The sequence below is a fragment of the Dendrobates tinctorius genome, unplaced genomic scaffold, assembly GCF_039654945.1.
Source record: "Dendrobates tinctorius isolate UK_male_01 unplaced genomic scaffold, ASM3965494v1 ptg000097l, whole genome shotgun sequence".
NCBI lineage: Eukaryota > Metazoa > Chordata > Amphibia > Anura > Dendrobatidae > Dendrobates > Dendrobates tinctorius.
Window position 1 is genome coordinate 2,443,368 of NW_027361765.1, and position 22,904 is coordinate 2,466,271.

The following is a 22,904-nucleotide window of genomic DNA, read 5'->3' on the forward strand; positions in this document are numbered from 1 at the left end:
CCTTTCTACCAAGCTAATTTCTCTCTTTTCTTTGCTCCATGTAGAAACAGGACACCTTGCTCCTGCATTTATCATTCCTCTCTTTAACTCCTGACCCAGATGCTTTTCTCCTCCCCCTTACCAGGAAATTTTGCAGTGTCTTATGACTCATACAGGGAAAATTGACCTCCTGTTTCTACATAGAGCTTAGAAGAATTCCTCTAGTCAGTTTTTAATCACGTGATGTCATAGACCTAATGGAAAAGAGAAGAATTGGCTGAGTAGAAAGGCAAAATGAGTGCAAAATTGTAAGTACACAGTGCTATATTATAATATAATATGATGAATGCAATATGTTAAGAGGATAAATGTTTGATAGTAGAACTTCTTTAACAATGTTCACTAGTTCATGAACAATCAACACTAGTTTTCAAGAAAAAAAATCTTTAGTATGTATGAAAGAGCCACAGTGTTACCAATCCTTATCCTGGATTAAGTACTACTTCTCTCTACAGACACCATGTACTATTCTATACAGATCATACTAAGCATCTAATAACATAATTCACTTTAGGGGAGAGATCATTGTACCTGGGCTGCACTTGTGTAAATGAAGAATTCTCGTTGGTAAAAAATGATGTTTTTTGTTACACAATGCATGTCGGAGCCGGAATGTCACCTGTTTCAAGTAAAAAACCCAACTGTCCACTATTTCATTTTTACCTTGAAAAAGGCACTAACTTGTCGCTGAAACACATTGGTGTAATAAAAACCTTCATTTTATACTATTAAGGATTCTTCATTTCCACACCTCAGCCCAAGTACCATAATCTCTCCACTGAAGTTAATTGCTATCTGGAAGATCTTGTTCTCCAGCCACAAGGCTGCAGCCATGGATTCTTAGACTTACAACTACGCCAGGTGAACACCACCATCATGCTCACCCTCTCTAATTTATCTTGCAATAGTGCCCTATTATACGCTTATGTCCCAACCAGACTTCACCAGTAAATAATTGTAACACATTATATTGTTATAAGTAACGCATGAACAAAAGTTCATTACCTGGAAAGCCTTCTCTGTTATCTTTATTACTGAAGCCTTCAGTCTTCGGCTGCATCTTGAGGAAAGTGTGCTTTCGATATTTTGCAACCAACAAGGTAATTATTAAACTCACTGAAAACAATAGAATATATGGAAAATAAAACACCAATTTGGGGTGACAACCTGATGGTATTGGGTTCATGCAGTCATATCTAGTTATATCTAGTTCTTAAATAGTTTTACCTATAGGAAGACAACAAAGAGCCGCAATTGTAATTCCAAATCCCACTGCACATCCTTCAAAGTAATCAGTAACCATAATGGGGACACACTTCTCCATATCATCAGACTGTAGCTGTTTGGGTTGAGGACATGGATCATCTGAGAAAAGAAATGCAGTTTATTTCTCTTGTATGCTTATTAAACTATTTTCCAGCTGTTTCAAGACAGAAGTGAGTGGTATATTTTATTATAATCAGGCTTGGACTGGCCCACAGAAGGAAAGGAGAATCCTCTGGTGGGCCGCTATGCAAGAGTAGACCACACCCTTCTATATGAGCAGTGCTTGGCACAATGTACTTGAATCACTATGTACAGACAAAGCAAGTGTCTCATTCATTTAACAATCTACCCAGTTTATTGTTATATAAATTTGTGACTGTCACATTTGCATGAAGTTAAAAAGTGGGGCCCTGGAGTAGGTTACTGATAGGCCCTTGGCACCCCTGTCTGACACTGATTACCATATAAGCACATACTATATAACATATATGTATAATATTACATAGGCAACGGAGCTGTCTACAAAAGTAATCTGAAAATATCTTCTGCAGGAAGATCAGCAGAGGCTATGAACTGTTAAATATGTCATCACTGATGACATTTCCAGACATGTCAATGGAAGAATTTCATTCATGTGTTGTTAAATTATAAAAAGCATATTTATAAGCATATTTTTAGCATATTATTTTTTTTCAAAACAATTAAAGTTTTGCAGGTGCTGGATTTTTGGCCGTGTAACAATGCAGTATTTTTTCTGATCCTGTTTAGGAAGAGGGTGGAATTTTTTTAATTAAAACAATGTAAATCTGAAAACTTTTTTTGTTTAACAGTTCATATCTTTGCATACATTTTACTGGTCCAATTTGAGGACCATAATACTTTTGCTATACTGCAGCCTTCTGTCACATTTTATTTTCTGTAAATATAGCTATCAACTTAGCATGTTATGTCCTTCTTGGCAAGGTTTTAAATATTGGGGTTAAAAAAATTGTCAAAAGTTAAAGGAATGGGCCGAAATACAAATTAATTTTCATCCTAAGTGACTAATCTAATCTATTTTCTAGCATACTTTAATGTGCACAATGACAGTGCTCTCTCTCTCCAGTTCAGATCAGTAGTAACGACCAGGTACAGAGCGCATTGTCAGTGCGCGTTGTATGAATATACTTGCAAGTAGAGTTGAGCGAAACAGGTCGGTCAGATTCAAAAGTCGCCGACTTTTGCCAAAGTCGGTTTTCATGAAACGAAACCAGACCACAGTGTGAAGTCGGCCATGCGGTCGGCGACCCAAGCGCCAAAGTCGGGTTTCGCTGAATGCTTGCACGTGACTTTTTTCAGCCAATGAGAGAAGCGTAGCGTAGCGGGAGTGAGAGAGAGAGGGAGAGAGAGAGGAGAGAGAGAGAGAAAAGGGAGAGAGATTTTGCCGCCTCTAGGGTTAAAATTCATGCCAGGTGTGTTTACAGTACTCCACTCACTGACGACTTTTCTCCCCATTGACTTGCATTGGGTTTCATGTTTCACGACTTTTCACGACTTTTCCCTATAGTCGGCCGATTTCATTCGACTCGACTTTTGAGAAAGTCGGGTTTCACGAAACCCAACTTGACCCTAAAAAAGGCAAAGTCACTCATCTCTACTTGCAAGCAATTTCCTCACAAGTGATGTCACTTTTAGTGTAGTGCAGTTACTCATGCAAATATCAGTAAAAATTGGTCTGATTTCTGAAAGCAATGTACGGACTGGTCGCCGCTCTCCCGACCTGATCATACAGTCTCATAGAAATATATGAAGCTGTCGTGCTCTGGTCGGGAGAACATGGCCAGTTCGTGCATTGTGTGATAGTGGTCTGTGCTCAGATTGACTTGCCCTTAGATAATTTATGGACAATTTTTAAATTTTTCAAACATGAAACCCTTTTTGACCCAGTTGATTTTACTTAGCTTTTATCAAACACTTGTGACTGCTTATGTGCAATAATCAGAATCTAAGTACAGTATTTTTTTTACTTTAACTTAGTTCATCTCCAAATGAAATAACACTTTTTCCTATTATCTACGGGGAATAATTGTGGTTACCGATAAAAGAATCCTTCTCAATGTCTTAATCATAATAGCACAATGAAAGAAAATGTTTACATTTTAAATTGCACCAGTAGTAAAATGATTTCATTAGGACTTAAATAGCTTAACATAGCTTCTCAAGGCAAAATAATTTCAAGAATCTCACTGTTTGTCCAGTGGAAGACATTGTTCTGCGTTATGTTATCCAATGCATCAGCGACCGCGACGAGGACATCATGAAAGCTAGTGTTTCTTATCGCAGATATTTCATCCTCTGTAAATAAACTACACACCAATTGCATACATCAGTGTATTGTAAGAATGACAAAGACAACAGTGTTAGGAAATGATTGCTCATTGCGAAAGGTTACACGTTTAGGGTTTTCCGCACTAATGGCTAGTAAAAATCCACTTTAATGATGGGAAGTAACATTTTTACTCCCCTTAATTATTCTGAAATATAATTGAGATTTTTAAGTCTATTCTAGGATTTTATTGATATGAAGTATGTCACATTTCTACTTATTGGATACCTAAAAATGTAGGAAATCTAAGAAAATATTCCTCATACAAGTATTCACTGTCATTGTTTAATAAGAATATTTAAAATTACCTTGAGCTGAAGTGAAGAAAGAAACTCAGCAATCCCAAAAAGTAACAGCAAGATAAGACAAGAAGGCATTTGTTTTCACTCTCAACATTTTTTCTAATAACATTTATTAGCCAGCAAAATATTCAGATTTTATGCAATATATTTTTAGCACTTGTCACCTTCGTCACCTACGTGAACCTCTGCCAGTAATTTCTTGGGAAAGTCCATCCCTTGTATGTGCCCTTTTAGTCATAGTAATATTTACTAACATTACATCTTAACAATATTATTTCTTTGTGATTAATTTCTTGTTAAATTCTGGTTATATCTAATGCGGTGGATTTGATTTGGAGTAAATGCACAAGGAAATGATAGTGAAGCCATAGGGAAGTACTTTTCATACAGATAATATTGCAAAACCTTATTTCACACCAATACAGTTGTGTTATTAAACTTATATTTAATTTTTTTTATACTAATTCAACATCTGAGCACATGATAATAATAATCACTTGTAAATTTGTAGCTTCCCTTATGTCATCTTCTCCAGTTTAGATGGAGCAAAGTCTGTGAGACATCACACTATCGGCTTGTGCACATGAACATTAAAATTAGACAAGTGCTATCCATTGCTTTGACAGATAGCATTCATCCCCTTGTTATTCTATGGGTGGTACATGTTTGATTTTTTCCTCAGACCCAGTTTGTTGGAGGAAAAAAAGACAGCATCCACGAGTTGCATCCAATTGTTGGACTGCACTCGGCCATTCATGCTTATGAGTCTATGGAAAAATTTTCACAGACATCCGAGAAAACCGGATCACACTCTGATTAAATTTTGATCAATCTCTGACTAGAGTTTGATCAGAGTGTGATTAGCATAATTGGACTGATTTTCTTGGATAAGAGAAAAATGATCTTGTTACCCTAGCCTAAAGGTGGTTATATATATTAGACTCAGGCTGGTATACTTTAAATTAGTTTGGCAGATGCAAGTAAAAAAGAACAAAAAGCCAAAACATCAGCATAATCAATATTCACAACCTGATCATTGTCCTCAAGATAGATAAGCCTCCGCCAGACTTGTCTGTGCTTGCCTCTTGCCTTTTATAACACATGCACACTTTACTTTTCTATTTATACTCATCAGTAATGTCACATAGGTGGAAAATGCAAAGACAATTTAATGCCATATTAATAAAAGATATATTCTATCTACGTAGGGCTGCTCTTATTTTGATGAATATTTGGCCACTAGGAGACAACAGTATAAGCACATTATTAGTATTTTGTGTTTATGTGACCTAACATTTCAGTGATATATTTGCTTAATCATTAAAACCGTGGACTTGAGATGGTCATATCATCCGCCCTGGCCTTTATTCCCAATTCGGTCATTCCAATTGTGATCACGCAGCTATATTAAACTTAGATGGCATCGTGTGATAATGGACAACCAGCTATATTATTGTAGCCTGTTTGGATATCCTACTTATACATGTGACTATCATATGAGTTTACAATAAAGTTAACAATCTAATGAAATACTTACTCATTTTTTACATTTTCAAACCAAAATCTGTCCCCTTCTCTTATTCGAACAAATTGACTTAGAATGATTTCTGATATAAGTTCACCTGGGCCTCCATCAATTTCAGACAAGATTCCGGGAATAAGCTCCAACTTTTCAACGTCATTGCCATACAATTGTTCAAGCTAATTTATAGAATGAAAGGACAATTTATAACTCTCTGTAAAGTATATATAGCCAATTATAGTTTAGATTCAAAGTTAATTTCACATGATTGTTTTGAAGGTTAGCTAGAAATGCAGTCGGGATTTTACTGGATCTTTTCAGGTCCTGCATAGAAATATCCATTATTTACTGGAGTGTGTACCCTCTAGAGCAGGGGTCCCCAACCTGAGGGGTCCCCATGAGAACATATTGTATAGTTCATGACTGTCTTCCAGCTTGGTCTGTTAGTACCAGGTTTAGCAAACAACTATGACAAGAAAGTTTCCAGATGGTGACTTTTGTGAACAGCCCTACACAAAATGCAGATCTGAATCATATATACTGGTGGGGAGGAAAGGATAAATACAGTAAACTGTAGATAGGATGAAATGGCTAAATTATGGATGCATGAGGCTAAATGCAATAGTGTATTACATGTGCATGATGCAAGAATACCAAAAGGGAGTAAACTGGCAACACCTGGATGTAAAAGTGTTGCCTATAAATGAAGGGGGCACACGGTTTCAGTGGGGAAGTGTTGGCTGTCTTTATATCAAGACAGTGGGGCTCTTCATGTTCCTATTGCGTAAGTGAGAGGGGTCCTACTGAATGTGGCTCATGATCCTTTCTCAGAGGTGAATATGGCTCTCAAGGTAAGAAAGGTTGGTAACCACATGGAAACCACTTGTACTTTTGCACTGACAGACTACTCCTATTAAAGGAGTACTCCAGAAAGTGAGGGCTATTAGGAGATGTCACTCTCAGAATGGTGCTACAATGCTCCTTAAGCTATGTACATCTTCATTCATAGATCTGCTACATTGAAACCACTTTTCACATCTAATCTATGATACCAGAGAACGTCACCCAGGAATTAAATTGTAAGGTGCAACATCTAGTGACCTGTGAGCTCCCACTACATACAGTATCTCCTTTTTGAGAAAGCAATAACAGATGAAGTAAGCAATGTTGTTTAACGTCAACTGCATTTTGCCAGACTGCACCAAGAGACTTGTGATCTGACTAGAAGACACAGTATAGTGTAGTAATATAATATCACACAAAACTCTCAGAGATTGATGATAGATAAACATTTCATGGCAGCAAAGTGAGGGTACAATGGACCTCCATCATACATACAATATTGTAATTCATACCGTATATCAGCACCCAATAATAAACAGTACAGTATCTGCCATCTCACATCCCCATAATTAAAAATCTGATTAATTTTTCTCTTTGTACAAAATGATTGCAAATTTATACAAATATTATTTATTTATGTACATTGTAGAGGCAAAATTCACTAACCTGTTTACTTATGTTTGAATTAGTGATATTGATCCAGTCTATAGTGGGAAGTCCATAAAGTTTTCTCAGTTTATTATAACTAGGGAGACCCATGTCTCTCCCACGCAGGATACTAGTAGCCAACAAGTCTGTTCGAGAATATTTAATCTGCCCATACCAGTAGTCTAAAAAACAGCAATGTCCATAGTAAATCAGTTTCAGTTTTTATTTTTGTAAATAGTACCCTATTACGATCAGTAAAAGCATTGATGGTTCAAGTCACAGATTGCAATAGGATTAACAATTCTTCGGATTTTACCTCTTAAATCTGACACTACAATGTGATCTTCTTTCTCGGCTATTTGAGAACACATGCCCATCAGCAAATGATCAAAATCATCTTTGGACCTCAAGTTTGGGTTCTGAAAAAATAGAGAAAAAATAAAATGAATGGAGTTTTTTCATGACAGGCATTTAATCTTCTTCGTTATATTTGGAATTCCAGTGCCTAAGAATGGAAAAAAGGAGCTACATTTCCACTCACTAGTGGTTGGATGTTGATCTGAATAGGAGATCTCCATTGTGGAGGTAGAAATGGGTCTCTGATGAGAGAACCTGCCCTGAATAGAGAGGGTTCAGCTCCTGAGTCCACTCCATAAATGGCAGCCTAACGCTGCTGTACACCTACATGGTGGGTAGGTGTAATATTTGCAAGAAATGCAGAATAGAAATAGCATAATGCCAGACATATAACAAAAGATGTTCCAGAATTATAATACATGTATTACTAAAAAGAACAATACAATATAGTGTAATACTTGAGTAAAATATTTAATTGGTGTCACTAGAATGCACATACAGATACTAATTTATGAATAGATATTATCAATAAGCTTACTGATTCACAAGACCCTGGTCCTGTAGCACAGCAGTATTCCATTACCATTGGATTGCAGCACTGCAAATCTCCTCCTATGTGTCAGGATCCATGGTTCCATTATTGATTAGCAGCCTGATGCAACATCATTTGTGTATCACTCGACCATGAGGTCATCACGCTAGGACAGTTTATCAAAGGAGGTGACCGGAATGCAGACAGGTAGGAGGAGGTTCGCCAGCAATTAAATAATACTGATGTGGTTTCTGGACCAGCATCCTGCTAATTTATGTGCATATATCACTTATGGACAGTGTGATGGTTCAGTGGTTAGCACTGTCGCTGAGGAGCTGGGGTTCAGGACTCAAATTCCAAGAAGATTGTACTGTATGTTCTCCCCATGCTTTTGTGGGTTTCCTCTGGGTTCTCCTATTTCCTCCCACACTCCAAAGACATACTGGTAGGGAATCTCGACTGTGAGCCCCAATGGGGACAGCTATATTAATATTTGTAAAGCGGTGGGGAAATTAGTGGCTTTATTTAAGTGAGAAAGTCATTTTCTAATGGATATTTCAAATACATTCTGTAGAATCTAACAATCTGATAGCCAGGAAATGCAATGGCATGATGGTCCTGTATCCCACAAAGTATACAATGCTCCAAGCCACACCTGTCGAATTTTGTGGAAGTGCTTTTGAGGGTCTCCTATTTGTCTAGGGAAATATTGTTAATTGCAATGGCATAGGTTTTGTTCTCCTTGTAAGGCAGGTGTGGCCAGCAGCTCTCAGGATTTACAATCACAACACGGAGTAGGTCAGCAAGCTGATTTTTTTGTCACTTAAGCACATCTCCTGACAGTTTCTTTTAACACGTCCATCTTTTCAGTTTATTTAAAACTGACTTTCATATTTCATCATACTGACCTTTCTGCTCCAGTAATTGTTGCACAAGCGAAGCGCAGAGGAAATTCCACCATCCACATTCGTCACATTAAGAAATTGACAACTTTTATCTCTAGAATGATGTTTAGGTATAAATTAACAGTGCACATAAAATAATTGCGTACATATAGTAAAGCAAATTGCGGTACAAACTGTTTTATTTCTTTATTTACATCTTCTAAAAAAACTCTCAAAGAAATTCATACAGAAGGTGAAGAAATATGTATTGTCTCAAAATCATGAAGATGTATCTCTATGTGGTTTTGAAGGGATACTTAATTTTTTCACATTTGTGTTAATTCCTTTGAATCCAGTTACATTTTTCCTAATACCAGCTCGAATCAGAATTTTCAGCTGATTTTAATTTGCAATTGGTATTTTTGGTTTTAAAAAGCATGGTTTATTAAAATTTTGTGTATTCTATAAACAAAGGCTATAGACAGCTGAGGAGAAAAGATAGCCCAACAATAGGGTCTTATCTGGAAATAATTATCAAGGATGTTATCAATATACAGTATGCTAACCGTTGTGTGGCGGCTGCTGATCCATAGGTGATTTTACAAAAAAAAATATTAAAAAAATGGAAAGTTTGTGGTCTGTATCCACACTGCCAGCTGATAAAGGAATGTCAAATGCCAGAGATAATGTAAAATAACTTTTTTTTATTATTCTACGAGTTTTGAAGTGTAGCCCAATTTTTCTTTAGGAAGCAAAAATCAAACCTATATATTTTTTGTTTCCTAAAGAAGTAGTGGGCTACACTTCGAAATGCTTGGGAAAAAAAACACGTTATTTTACATTATCTCTGGCATTTGAAGTTTCTTCATCAGCTGGCAGCGTAGATACAGACCACAAAACTGCATTTTTTATATGAACAAGAGCTGTTATAGGCTCGAAACGCGCTGCAAATTATGTCACAAGCCATATCAGTGTGCCAATGTAATTTTTTTGTAAGAAGATGTAAATAGAAAAATTAAGGAATTTATGACTTTAATTCCCAAATAATAGATTGGTTTAGCCATGAAATGGAATTTACTGAGCACTAGGTAGAATGCATCCAAATCTTGCTACAGCTTTGAGAGTGGTAAGCTCCTTTATTTTACTAAAAGTTACATGAGTACTTAGTTGTACTAGTTATACAAGGTTGAGCCCGATGATTGAACTAGTGTCCAGAGAAACACAATGTTCCTTATTGGTTTGTTTTTTTTCTTTTGACTGTTAATGTAGCTTGTTTTTAGTGTGGATGACAATAGAAGTCAACCAATCATTTGCTAAGAAACCCCCAGCCATAAAATATTGGCATAAATGAGTCCTTTATGGCATGCAGTCTTTTGTACTGCTTTCAATAAAACTTAAAATACTTTCATTTGAACATCATACAGCAATATTCCTATAATGTAGCATCAATGGCTCCTGATACACATACCGTATTTGGTAAGATTAAAGGGAATATCTAGGACTTGAAAAAAAAAGGCTTGTAGTTGCTTACAGAGTCAACTACCTGCCTGTTGTACCCGGTGCTAATCTATGACCGCTCCTGCCAGAGATTCAGCTACTCTCTGTCAACAAAGCAGCAGTTTCTCTTCCTGTTGACAGGTCACAACTACTGGTGCCATGCCGATGAACAGTCCTCTCTCTGTTGCCTAATTGGGGGAAACTAGCTGTCAATCAGCATGAGATCAGTAGTCCCGCCCTGTCAACAGGAAGAGAAACTGCTGCTCTGCTGACAGGGAATAGCTGAATCTCTGGCAGGAGCGGTCAATGACCAGCATCGGGTGCAACATGCAGGTAGTTGCTTCTGTTAGCAACTACATGCTTTTTTAAAAAATCCCGGTTATCCCCTTTAACCCCTTCCTGACATCCGACGGTATATCCCATCCATGGGACCTGGGCCCCTATGCCCATGGACGGGATAGTACGTCGGGCGCGATCAGCGGCGCCCACGTGGTGAGCGCCGCTGATCGCGGCCGGGTGTCAGCTGATTATCACAGCTGACACCCGGCACAATGTGTCAGGGGCGGTCACGGACCGCCCCCGACACGTTAACCCCTTGCACACCGCGATCAAACATGATAGCGGTGTACCGGGAGTTAAAGGGAAGCATTGGCAGGGAGGGGGCTCCCTCCGTGCTTCCCTGAGCCCCCACAGCAGCGCAATGTGCAGCGCTGCTGCGGGGGACTCCTTTCCTCCAGGCCCCCGAATCCAAGATGGCGACGGGGGCCTTCGGGGGCCTGAGGAAGCTGGCTTCCTCAGTGCCTGCAAAGCGCAGGCATGAGGAATCCTTCTGCAGTGCCTGTGTCAGATCGCTGATCTGTCACAGTGATCTGTGATGTGACAGATCAGCGATCTGTCACAGGACAGTGATGTCCCACCTGGGACTATTTAATAAAGTAAAAAAAAAAATAAAAAAAAGTGTAAAAATAATTTAAAAAAAAATCGCCAAATAAATTAGAAAAAAAAAAAAAAATTCCCCCAATAAATCCATTTTTTGGAAATAATAAAAAAAAACAACAAGTACACATATTAGGTATCGCCGCGTCCGTAATGACCCGCCCTATAAAACTGTCCCATTAGTTAACCCCTTTAGCGAACCCCTTAAAAAATAAAAATAAAAAACGAAGCAAAAAATAATGAATAAAACCGCTTTATCAATTTTACCGCACGCGGAACGGTGTAAACGCACCCCCCCAAAAGAAATTCATGAAACGCTGGTTTTTCTTCATTCTGCGTCCCAAAAATCGGAATAAAAAGCGATCAAAAAATTTCACGTGCCCGAAAATGGTACCAATAAAAACGTCAACTCGTCCCGCAAAAAATAAGACCTCACATGACCCGGTGTGTCAAAATACGGAAAAATTATAGCTCTCAATATGTGGTGATGCAAAAACTATTTTTACAATAAAAAGTGTCTTTTAGCGTGCGACAGCTGCCAAAAATAAAAACCACCATAAATAGTAAATCAAACCCCCGTTATCACCCCCTTAGTTAGGGAAAAATAATAAAATAAAAAAAATGTATTTATTTCCATTTTTCCATTAGGGTTAGGGCTAGGGTTAGGGCTAGGGGTGTGTTGGGGTAGGGTTAGGGCTAGGGTTAGGGTAGGGTTAGGGTTAGGGCTAGGGTTAGGGTTAGGGTTAGGGCTAGGGTTAGGGCTAGGGTTAGGGTTAGGGCTAGGGGCATGTTGGGGTTCGGGTTGGAGTTAGAATTGGGGGTTTCCACTGTTTGGGCACATCAGGGGCTCTCCAAATGCAACATGGCGTCTGATCTCAATTCCAGCCAATTCTGAGTTGAAAAAGTCAAATGGTGCTCCTTCCCTTCCAAGCTCTGCCATGCGCCCAAACAGTGTTTTACCCCCACATGTAGGGTATCAGCCTACTCAGGACATATTGCAAAACAATTTTTGGGGTCCAATTTCTCCTGTTACCCTTAGGAAAATAAAAAATTGGGGGCAAAAATATCATTTTTGTGGAAAAAAATGATTTTTTTATTTTCACGTTCGAGTGTTATAAACTTCTGTGAAGCACTTGGGGGTTCAAAGTGCTCACCACACATCTAGATAAGTTCCGTGGGGGGTCTAGTGTCCAAAATGGGGTCACTTGTTGGGAGTTTCAATAGTTTAGGTACATCAGGGGCTCTCCAAACGCACATGACACCCGCAGACCATTCCATCAAAGTCTGCATTCCAAAACGTCACTACTTCCCTTCCGAGCCCCGACGTGTGCCCATACAGTAGTTTTCTCCCACATATGGGGTATCAGCATACTCAGAACAAAATGGACAACAACTTTTAAGGTCCAATTTCTCCTGGTACCCTTGGGAAAATAAAAAAATGGTGACTAAAAGATCATGTTTGTGGAAAAAATACGAATTTTTTATTTTCACGCCCGGGCGTTATAAACTTCTGTGAAGCACTGGGGGGTTCAAAGTGCTCACCACACATCTAGATAAGTTCCTTGGGGGGTCTAGTTTACAAAATGGTGTCATTTGTGGGGGGTTTCCACTGTTTAGGTACATTAGGGGCTCTCCAAAGGCAACATGACACCCGCAGACCATTCCATCAAAGTCTGCATTCCAAAACATCACTACTTCCCTTCCAAGCCCCGACGTGTGCCCATACAGTAGTTTTCTCCCACATATGGGGTATCAGCATACTCAGGACAAATTGGACAACAACTTTTGGGGTCCAATTTCTCCTGGTACCCTTGGGAAAATAAAAAAATGGTGACTAAAAGATCATGTTTGTGGAAAAAATACGAATTTTTTATTTTCACGCCCGGGCGTTATAAACTTCTGTGAAGCACTGGGGGGGTCAAAGTGCTCACCACACATCTAGATAAGTTCCTCAGGGGGTCTAGTTTCCAAAATGGTGTCATTTGTGGGGGGTTTCCACTGTTTTGGTACATCAGGAGTTTTCCAAACGCGACATGGTGTCCGATCTCAATTCCAGCCAAAAACGTCAAATTGCGCTGCTTCCCTTCCGAGCTCTGCCATGCGCCCAAATAGTGGTTTACCCCCACATGTGGGGTATCAGCGTACTCAGGACAAATTGCACAATAACTTTTAGGGCCCTGTTACCCTTGGAAAAATAAGAATTGAGGGTGAAAAGATCATTTTTGTGGAAAAAATATGATTTTTTAATTGTATGGCTTTATGTTATAAACTTCTGTGAAGCCCATCGGGGTTCAAAGTTCTCACCACACATCTAGATAAGTTCCTTAGGGGGTCTAGATTCCAAAATGGTGTCATTTGTGGGGGGTTTCCACTGTTTTGGTACATCAGGGGTTTTCCAAACGCAACATGGTGTCTGATCTCAATTCCATCCAAAAACGTCAAATGGCGCTGCTTCCCTTCCGAGCTCTGCCATGCGCCCAAATAGTGGTTTACCCCCACATGTGGGGTATCAGCGTACTCAGGACAACTTGCACAATAACTTTTAGGGTCCTGTTACCCTTGGGAAAATAAAAATTGGGGTGAAAAGATCATTTTTGTGGAAAAAATATGATTTTTTAATTGTACCGCTGTACGTTATAAACTTTTGTAAAGCCCTTGTGGGTTCAAAGTTCTCACCACATATCTAGATAAGTTCCTTGGGGGGTCTAGTTTCCAAAATGAGGTCACTTGTAGGGGGTTTCCACTGTTTAGGTACATCAGGGACTCTCCAAACGTGACATGGCGTCCAATCTGAATTCCAGCCAATTTTGCATTGAAAAAGTCAAACGGCGCTCCTTCCATTCTGAGCTCTGCCATGCGCCGAAACAGTCGTTCCCCCCCACATATCAGGTATCTGCGTACTCAGGACAAATTGCACAATAACTTTTGCAGTCCAATTTCTCCTGTTACCCTTGGTAAAATAAAAAAAATTGAACCTGAATTATTTTTTTTATGAAAAAAAGTTAGATGTTCATTTTTTTTTAAATATTCAAAAAAATTCCGGTGACGCACCTAAAGGGTTAATAAACTTCTTGAATGTGGTTTTGAGCACCTTAAGGGGTGCAGTTTTTAGAATGGTGTCACTTTTGGGTATTTTCTATCATATAGACCCCTCAAAGTGGCCTCAAGTGTGATGTGGTCGTAAAAATAAAATGGTGTTGTAAAAATGAGAAATCGCTGGTCAACTTTTAACCCTTATAACTAGAGTTGAGCGAAACGGGTCGAAAAATTTCAAAAGTCGCCGACTTTTAGCAAAGTCGGGTTTCATGAAACGAAACCCGACCCTAGGATGAGGTCGGCCACGAGGTCGGCGACTTACGCGCCAAAGTCGCGTTTCAAAAGTTTGTTTTGCGCTCTTTTTCAGCCAATCAGGATCCACGGACACTGTGGGCAACATGATGACATAGGCAGAGGTCACCACCATCTTTCAGAAGGGCATTCAAGTGATTGGCTTGCTTTGGTGGGCGTCACAGGGGGTATAAAAGGGCGTGCACGCCGACCGCCATCTTACTTCTGCCGATCTCAGTATAGGGAAAGGTTGCTGCTGATTCTGTAGGGAGAGCGTTAGGCAGGGAAGAAGACAAAAAAACTGCTTCTGCTGCTAGCGATTTGGCCTGCACAACACACCAGTCACTGTGTGTGCAGTGCAAGGGGAGGCTATATAGTGGTGTATCAGTGGTGTTGGTTGTTGGGCTGCCTTCTAAGGCTTCCTGACATTCCTGCATTGCTGTTTACCCACTGCTCCGCAAACTGCTTTTTTAAAAGCAATCCCAATTTTTTTTTTTGTCCTGCTGAGAAGAAAAAAAAACTGCTTCTGCTGCTAGCAATTTGGCCTGCACAACACACCAGTCACTGTGTGTGCAGTGCAAGGGGAGGCTATATTGTGGTGTATCAGTGGTGTTGGTTGTTGGGCTGCCTTATAAGGCTTCCTGACAGGCTGGCATTGCTGTTTACCCACTGCTCTGCAAACTGCTTTTTTAAAAGCGATCCAATCTCCCTTATCCTCTAGTCACTTTTGTCACAGGTGTGCCATCGAGCCTGTGACATAGCGCTCAGATATCAGTGGACCTCACACAATCCAAAAGTGTCCAGTGTCCAAAAGTGTGTGCAGAGATTCAAAATCTCCCTTATCCTCTAGTCACTTTGGTCACAGCTGTGCCATCGAGCCTGTCACATAGTGCTCAGATATTCATTGGGCCTCACACAATCCAAAAGTGTCCAGTGTCCAAAAGTGTGTGCAGAGATTCAAAATCTCCCTTATCCTCTAGTCACTTTGGTCACAGCTGTGCCATGGAGCCTGTCACATAGCGCTCAGATATTCATTGGGCCTCACACAATCCAAAAGTGTCCAGTGTCCAAAAGTGTGTGCAGAGATTCAAATTCTCCCTTATCCTCTAGTCACTTTGGTCACAGCTGTGCCATGGAGCCTGTCACATAGCGCTCAGATATTCATTGGGCCTCACACAATCCAAAAGTGTCCAGTGTCCAAAAGTGTGTGCAGAGATTCAAAATCTCCCTTATCCTCTAGTCACTTTGGTCACAGCTGTGCCATCGAGCCTGTCACATAGCGCTCAGATATTCATTGGGCCTCACACAATCCAAAAGTGTCCAGTGTCCAAAAGTGTGTGCAGAGATTCAAATTCTCCCTTATCCTCTAGTCACTTTGGTCACAGCTGTGCCATGGAGCCTGTCACATAGCGCTCAGATATTCATTGGGCCTCACACAATCCAAAAGTGTCCAGTGTCCAAAAGTGTGTGCAGAGATTCAAAATCTCCCTTATCCTCTAGTCACTTTGGTCACAGCTCTGCCATCGAGCCTGTCACATAGCGCTCAGATATTCATTGGGCGTCACACAATCCAAAAGTGTCCAGTGTCCAAAAGTGTGTGCAGAGATTCAAAATCTCCCTTATCCTCTAGTCACTTTGGTCACAGCTGTGCCATGGAGCCTGTCACATAGCGCTCAGATATTCATTGGGCCTCACACAATCCAAAAGTGTCCAGTGTCCAAAAGTGTGTGCAGAGATTCAAAATCTCCCTTATCCTCTAGTCACTTTGGTCACAGCTGTGCCATCGAGCCTGTCACATAGCGCTCAGATATTCATTGGGCCTCACACAATCCAAAAGTGTCCAGTGTCCAAAAGTGTGTGCAGAGATTCAAATTCTCCCTTATCCTCTAGTCACTTTGGTCACAGCTGTGCCATGGAGCCTGTCACATAGCGCTCAGATATTCATTGGGCCTCACACAATCCAAAAGTGTCCAGTGTCCAAAAGTGTGTGCAGAGATTCAAAATCTCCCTTATCCTCTAGTCACTTTGGTCACAGCTGTGCCATCGAGCCTGTCACATAGCGCTCAGATATTCATTGGGCGTCACACAATCCAAAAGTGTCCAGTGTCCAAAAGTGTGTGCAGAGATTCAAAATCTCCCTTATCCTCTAGTCACTTTGGTCACAGCTGTGCCATGGAGCCTGTCACATAGCGCTCAGATATTCATTGGGCCTCACACAATCCAAAAGTGTCCAGTGTCCAAAAGTGTGTGCAGAGATTCAAAATCTCCCTTATCCTCTAGTCACTTTGGTCACAGCTGTGCCATCGAGCCTGTCACATAGCGCTCAGATATTCATTGGGCCTCACACAATCCAAAAGTGTCCAGTGTCCAAAAGTGTGTGCAGAGATTCAAAATCTCCCTTATCCTCTAGTCACTTTGGTCACAGCTGTGCCATCGAGCCTGTCACATAGCGCTCAGAAATTCATTGGGCCTCACACAATCCAAAAGTGTCCAGTGTCCAAAAGTGTGTGCAGAGATTCAAAATCTCCCTTATCCTCTAGTCACTTTGGTCACAGCTGTGCCATCGAGCCTGTCACATAGCGCTCAGATATTCATTGGGCCTCACACAATCCAAAAGTGTCCAGTGTCCAAAAGTGTGTGCAGAGATTCAAAATCTCCCTTATCCTCTAGTCACTTTGGTCACAGCTGTGCCATGGAGCCTGTCACATAGCGCTCAGATATTCATTGGGCCTCACACAATCCAAAAGTGTCCAGTGTCCAAAAGTGTGTGCAGAGATTCAAAATCTCCCTTATCCTCTAGTCACTTTGGTCACAGCTGTGCCATCGAGCCTGTCACATAGCGCTCAGATATTCATTGGGCCTCACACAATCCAAAAGTGTCCAGTGTCCAAAAGTGTGTGCAGAGATTCAAAATCTCCCTTATCCTCTAGTCACTTTGGTCACAGCTGTGCCATCGAGCCTGTCACATAGCGCTCAGATATTCATTGGGCCTCACACAATCCAAAAGTGTCCAGTGTCCAAAAGTGTGTGCAGATATTCAAAATCTCCCTTATCCTCTATTCACTTTGGTCACAGCTGTGCCATCGAGCCTGTCACATAGCGCTCAGATATTCATTGGGCCTCACACAATCCAAAAGTGTCCATTGTCCAAAAGTGTGTGCAGAGATTCAAAATCTCCCTTATCCTCTAGTCACTTTGGTCACAGCTGTGCCATCGAGCCTGTCACATATCGCTCAGATATCAGTGGGCCTCACACAATCCAAAAGTGTCCAGTGTCCACAAGTGTCTGCAGAAATTCAAAATCTCCCCTGTCCTATAGACACCTTGTATCTTGTTTTACATAACTATATAGTTTGTTGGATTTTGTCTACATTTCTACCAAAAATGAGGAAGGCTGGTGGAAGAGGCCGTGGAATTGGGCGGGGGTTGGCAGCTGGTAATGATAGTGTTGGTGGTGGATCTGATGGTAGTGGCAAGAGCAAAATAGGACCGAATGCAGGAGGTGTTGAGCCTGCGTCATCGTCTGGCTACATAAGGCCTCGAATGCTTAGTTTTCTAGGAGTTGGCAAACCGCTTTTAAAGCCAGAGCATCAGGAAAAAGTTTTGTCTTACATTGCTGACTCATCCTCCAGCTCTATCGCCTCCTCTTCTTCAGTTGTAAAAAGTAAAAGCACTGAGTCGTCATTGGAGGCTCATGTTCATGAACCACACCTTTCCTTGTGTCCTTCACCCCAACCAAGATTGAAGGATGACGCAAGCCATACTACTGATTACTCCATGGAGCTGTTTTCACATACCATGCCTGGATTATCAAGTGAAATGGTGAATTACCCAGGCCAAGATGAATCTGACATGGAGTGCACTGATGCACAGCCGCTGATGGATGATTCTGCTGGTACATTCACTCAGAGCACTACATTGTCCTCGCAGTGTACAGAGCCTGATTCTGACACTGATGAGACTCAGGTGCCCCTTCCCGCACACTATACCACCATACACGGTGACACAGAAGAAGGTGCACATGACATAGAAGAGGAGGTAATGGATGACCCAGTTGTTGACCCAGATTGGCATCCATTGGGGGAAGAGGGTGCTGCTTCCAATAGCTCAGATGAGGAGCATCCACAGCAGACATCGACATCGCAACAGCTGTTATCTGGCAGGCCCGGAGCACTCCAAAGACAGGTTCCAAACATCAAAAGAGTTGCTGGACAGCTTGTCCAGAGGGTCAAAAGATCACAGCGTGCTAGGCCGCAAAATGTCTGCCAAAGTAGGAAGAGTGCAGTGTGGCACTTTTTTGAACAAAATCCTCATGATCAGGCCAAGGTTATCTGTAAGAAGTGCGCAAAGACCTTTAGCCGAGGGAAAAATCTGAAAAATTTGAATACCAGTTGCATGCTTAGACATTTAACCAGCATGCACTTGCAAGCGTGGACACAACACCAAACCTCAAGTGCCACATGTGCAACTGATCACAACGAAGGTAGTCAGCAACGCTGCATTGTTTCCCCCACTGTAAGCCCACCGGTTAGCACAGCAGCAAATGTTGAGGTGTCGTTGCAAGGCCACAGCAGTCAGGGAATCCCACTGTTATATCAACGAAAGAGTGATTCTAGGCCATCAGAAAAAACACCAACTCCATCACCATCATCAACCCTCTCTCAGTCCGCCCTGTCCACCGCTACTTCCACCATATGCAGCTCTCAAGTCCAGCTCACCCTCCCAGACACTATGAGTAGGTCAAGAAAGTACTCAGTCTCTCATCCGCGTACACTGGGTTTGAAAGCCCACATTGCCAAACTAATCTCGTTTGAGATGATGCCCTTTCGGTTGGTGGAAAGCACAGCTTTCCGCGAACTCATGGCCTATGCAGTACCACGCTATGACCTACCCAGTCGCCACTTCTTCTCTCGCAAAGCCATCCCAGCCCTCCACCATCATGTGAAAGACCGCATTGTCCATGCACTCAAGCAGTCAGTGAGCGGAAAGGTGCACCTCACAACTGATGCATGGTCCAGTCGGCATGGCCAGGGCCGTTACGTGTCCATCACTGCGCACTGGGTTAATGTGGTGGATGCAGGGTCCACAGGGGACAGCGGTGGTGGGACAGTGCTGCCTAGCCCACGGTATAGGAAACAGTTGGCTGTAGGCGTTCGACCCTCCTCCTCCTCCAGAAGCGAAAGCTCGTCCACAGAGCACAGTCGTACGAGCACTCCATCTGCAGCTGCCACTGTTACACACGATGTGTCCCCCTATCGAGCAGCTAGTGGAAAGCGTCAGCAGGCTGTGTTGCAGATGATGTGTTTGGGCAACAGACACACCGCCGAGGTGCTGGCCGAGTACTTGAAGCGACAAACTGAGTCATGGCTGGGCAGTGTACATCTTGAGGCAGGCAAGGTAGTTAGTGATAACGGCCGTAATTTTGTGGCAGCCATAGCCCTTTCAAAACTCAGCCATATACCTTTCTTGGCTCACACCTTGAACCTGGTGGTGCAGTGCTTCCTCAAAAATTATCCGGAGTTAACAGCCCTGCTCCAGAAGGTGCGAAGACTGTGCGCGCACATCCGCCGGTCGCCTGTACACTCCGTTCGTATGCAGAAGCTGCAGCGATTGCTCCACCTTCCCAACCACCGCCTCATTATCGACATTGCAACAAGTTGGAACTCCACCCTGCACATGGTGGAGCGGCTGTGCGAGCAGAGGCAGGCCATAATGCATTTGTGGGAGGATACACGGCCAGGCACTTTGAGAGCAGACATGGAGTTGACAGGTGTGCAGTGGTCGAAGCTGAAAGACCTCTGTAAAGTCCTTCAGTGTTTTGAGGAATGCACACGGCTGGTAAGCGCAGATGACGCCATCCTAAGCATGAGCATCCCACTTATGCGTCTGCTCATGCAAACTTTGACGCACCTTAAGGAGCAGGCGTCTGCAGCCAATGTTGATGAGGAGGAAGAGGAGGAGGGAATCCTTGATGACATTCAGCCATTGTCTGCTCAGGGACCTCTCCTGGACGAGGTGGAGGAAGAAGAGGAGGAGGAGGAGGATGATGGGGATGATTACTTAGGGGAGGAGGATGCATCTCGTGGGGCAAGTGAAAATGTTGGCGTGGCAAGGTCTGGTACAGGGTTTGTGCGTGACTGGAGGGATGTGGATTTGCCAGAAAGTGCTCCTCCACCCAGCACTCGCAGTGCATCATTGACACCGGGAACATTGGCCCACATGTCAGATTATGCCTTGCAGATCCTAAAAAGGGACCCACGCATTGCCAAAATGATGAACGATGACGACTACTGGTTGGCCAGCATCCTGGATCCATGCTATAAAGGCAAATTACAAAACATCATGCCACAGGAGAACCTTGACCTAATATTGGCTAATAAACAAGCAACTCTGGTAAATCGGTTGCTTGAGGCATTCCCAGCACACAGCAGCGGTGATGGTTCTCACACGAGCCGTACGGGCCGGGGGCAGCTTGGCAGAGGTGTTCGTGGTGCACACAGCAGAAGTGGCGTTGGAGACAGGGGTTTCATGACAATGTTGTGGACTGATTTTTCAAGTACTGCTCACACAACTGGTAATACTGCATCGATGGAAAGTGACAGGAGACAGCAGTTGTCAACTATGGTTACAAACTACTTTTCCTCCCATATCGATGTTCTCCCACACAGGTCATTCCCCTTTGACTATTGGGCCGCTAAACTGGACACCTGGCCTGAATTGGCCCAATATGCCTTACAGGAGCTCGCTTGCCCAGCTGCAAGTGTGCTATCGGAAAGAGTCTTCAGTGCAGCTGGATCAATCCTGACAGAAAAAAGGACCCGTCTGTCAACCCAAAATGTGGATGATCTAACCTTCATTAAAATGAACCACGCATGGGTTTCCAAGGATTTTGTCCCACCTTCCTCTGATGACACATAGGGTGACAGAAAAATGGCTTGCTTTGGTCCACCTCTTCCTGGGACTTGACCTATTTCACCTTTTGCATCAGCTGAATGTCCAACATCAACATATGCCACTTTCTAAAACTCCCTAACTGTGCTGCCCCCCCCCCCATGGCCGGGGTCACCACCTAGCGCACGACACCGTGCGAGTGCCGTTGCCCTGGACAGGTGGGTAGGCCGACTCTTGGGCGTGGGCACTGGTACAGGGTCCTTCATAGTGCAATCAAGTGTCTCTGACGGTGGTGGTGCACACCCGCCGTCAGACACACCGCTGTACTATGAGGGGCCCAGTGCCAGTACCGACGCCCACGAGTGGGCCGCCCCTTGCTTGGGCAGGGCCCCAGCATTTGCAATCTTTACCTCTCCCTGCTCCTCCGCTGTGTAGTCTGGGCCGTCAAATCCATACTGTGCCTGACACCGTCTGAGCCTGCCTCCTGATGAATAGACATATATTTTGAATGTGTACGCTATCCATACATGTTATCCGGGGAAACGGTACCCTTTCTAACCTTTGTGCAATCACGTGCAATCCATACTGGGCTTAACACCGTCTGAGCCTGCCTCCTGAGACATATATTTTGAATGTGTACGCTATCCATACATGTTATCCGGGGAAACGGTACCCTTTCTAACCTTTGTGCAATCACGTGCAATCCATACTGGGCCTAACACCGTCTGAGCCTGCCTCCTGAGACATATATTTTGAATGTGTACGCTATCCATACATGTTATCCGGGGATACGGTACCCTTTCTAACCTTTGTGCAATCACGTGCAATCCATACTGGGCCTAACACCGTCTGAGCCTGCCTCCTGAGACATATATTTTGAATGTGTACGCTATCCATACATGTTATCCGGGGATACGGTACCCTTTCTAACCTTTGTGCAATCACGTGCAATCCATACTGGGCCTAACACCGTCTGAGCCTGCCTCCTGAGACATATATTTTGAATGTGTACGCTATCCATACATGTTATCCGGGGAAACGGTACCCTTTCTAACCTTTGTGCAATCACGTGCAATCCATACTGGGCCTAACACCGTCTGAGCCTGCCTCCTGAGACATATATTTTGAATGTGTACGCTATCCATACATGTTATCTGGGGATACGGTACCCTTTCTCACCTTTGTGCAATCACGTGTAATCCATACTGGGCGTGAGAACGGCTGGCGAGCTGTTAAGCAAGCTATAGCACCTGTGGTTTGCACACGTAAGTTTTTCATTTTTTCAGGAATGACGGTTAGGCCCAATTCCGGAACTGCGGTTGACCTGCACTTACTGGGAAATGATTGTTCGCGGGTAATAATTGTAATCAGTGATCCCCATCACTAACGTTGTTCAGCGGGTTATCTGCACCTGTAAGCGACAAACGCTGGCCTTTTCAGTGTAGCGCACATGCAGCCACGGACATGTAAGGGCATGACACACCAGTTATTGGCC

The 22,904-nt window shown here is 42.6% G+C and overlaps 1 protein-coding gene across 1 annotated transcript in view; it reads right to left on the reverse strand.

Annotated features, from left to right (window-relative positions):
- Positions 1 to 22,904, reverse strand: part of LOC141098898 (dual oxidase 1-like) — an 85,080-nt gene that overhangs the window by 34,259 nt on the left and 27,917 nt on the right. Inside the window, exons 10-16 of the mRNA XM_073586868.1 lie at positions 8,783 to 8,873; positions 7,302 to 7,404; positions 7,004 to 7,167; positions 5,510 to 5,673; positions 3,532 to 3,650; positions 1,267 to 1,404; positions 1,045 to 1,155 (exon numbers count right to left, since the gene is read on the reverse strand). Of these exons, the coding sequence (XP_073442969.1) occupies positions 1,045 to 1,155; positions 1,267 to 1,404; positions 3,532 to 3,650; positions 5,510 to 5,673; positions 7,004 to 7,167; positions 7,302 to 7,404; positions 8,783 to 8,873 (890 nt within the window). The remainder of the gene's footprint in view (positions 1 to 1,044; positions 1,156 to 1,266; positions 1,405 to 3,531; positions 3,651 to 5,509; positions 5,674 to 7,003; positions 7,168 to 7,301; positions 7,405 to 8,782; positions 8,874 to 22,904) is intronic.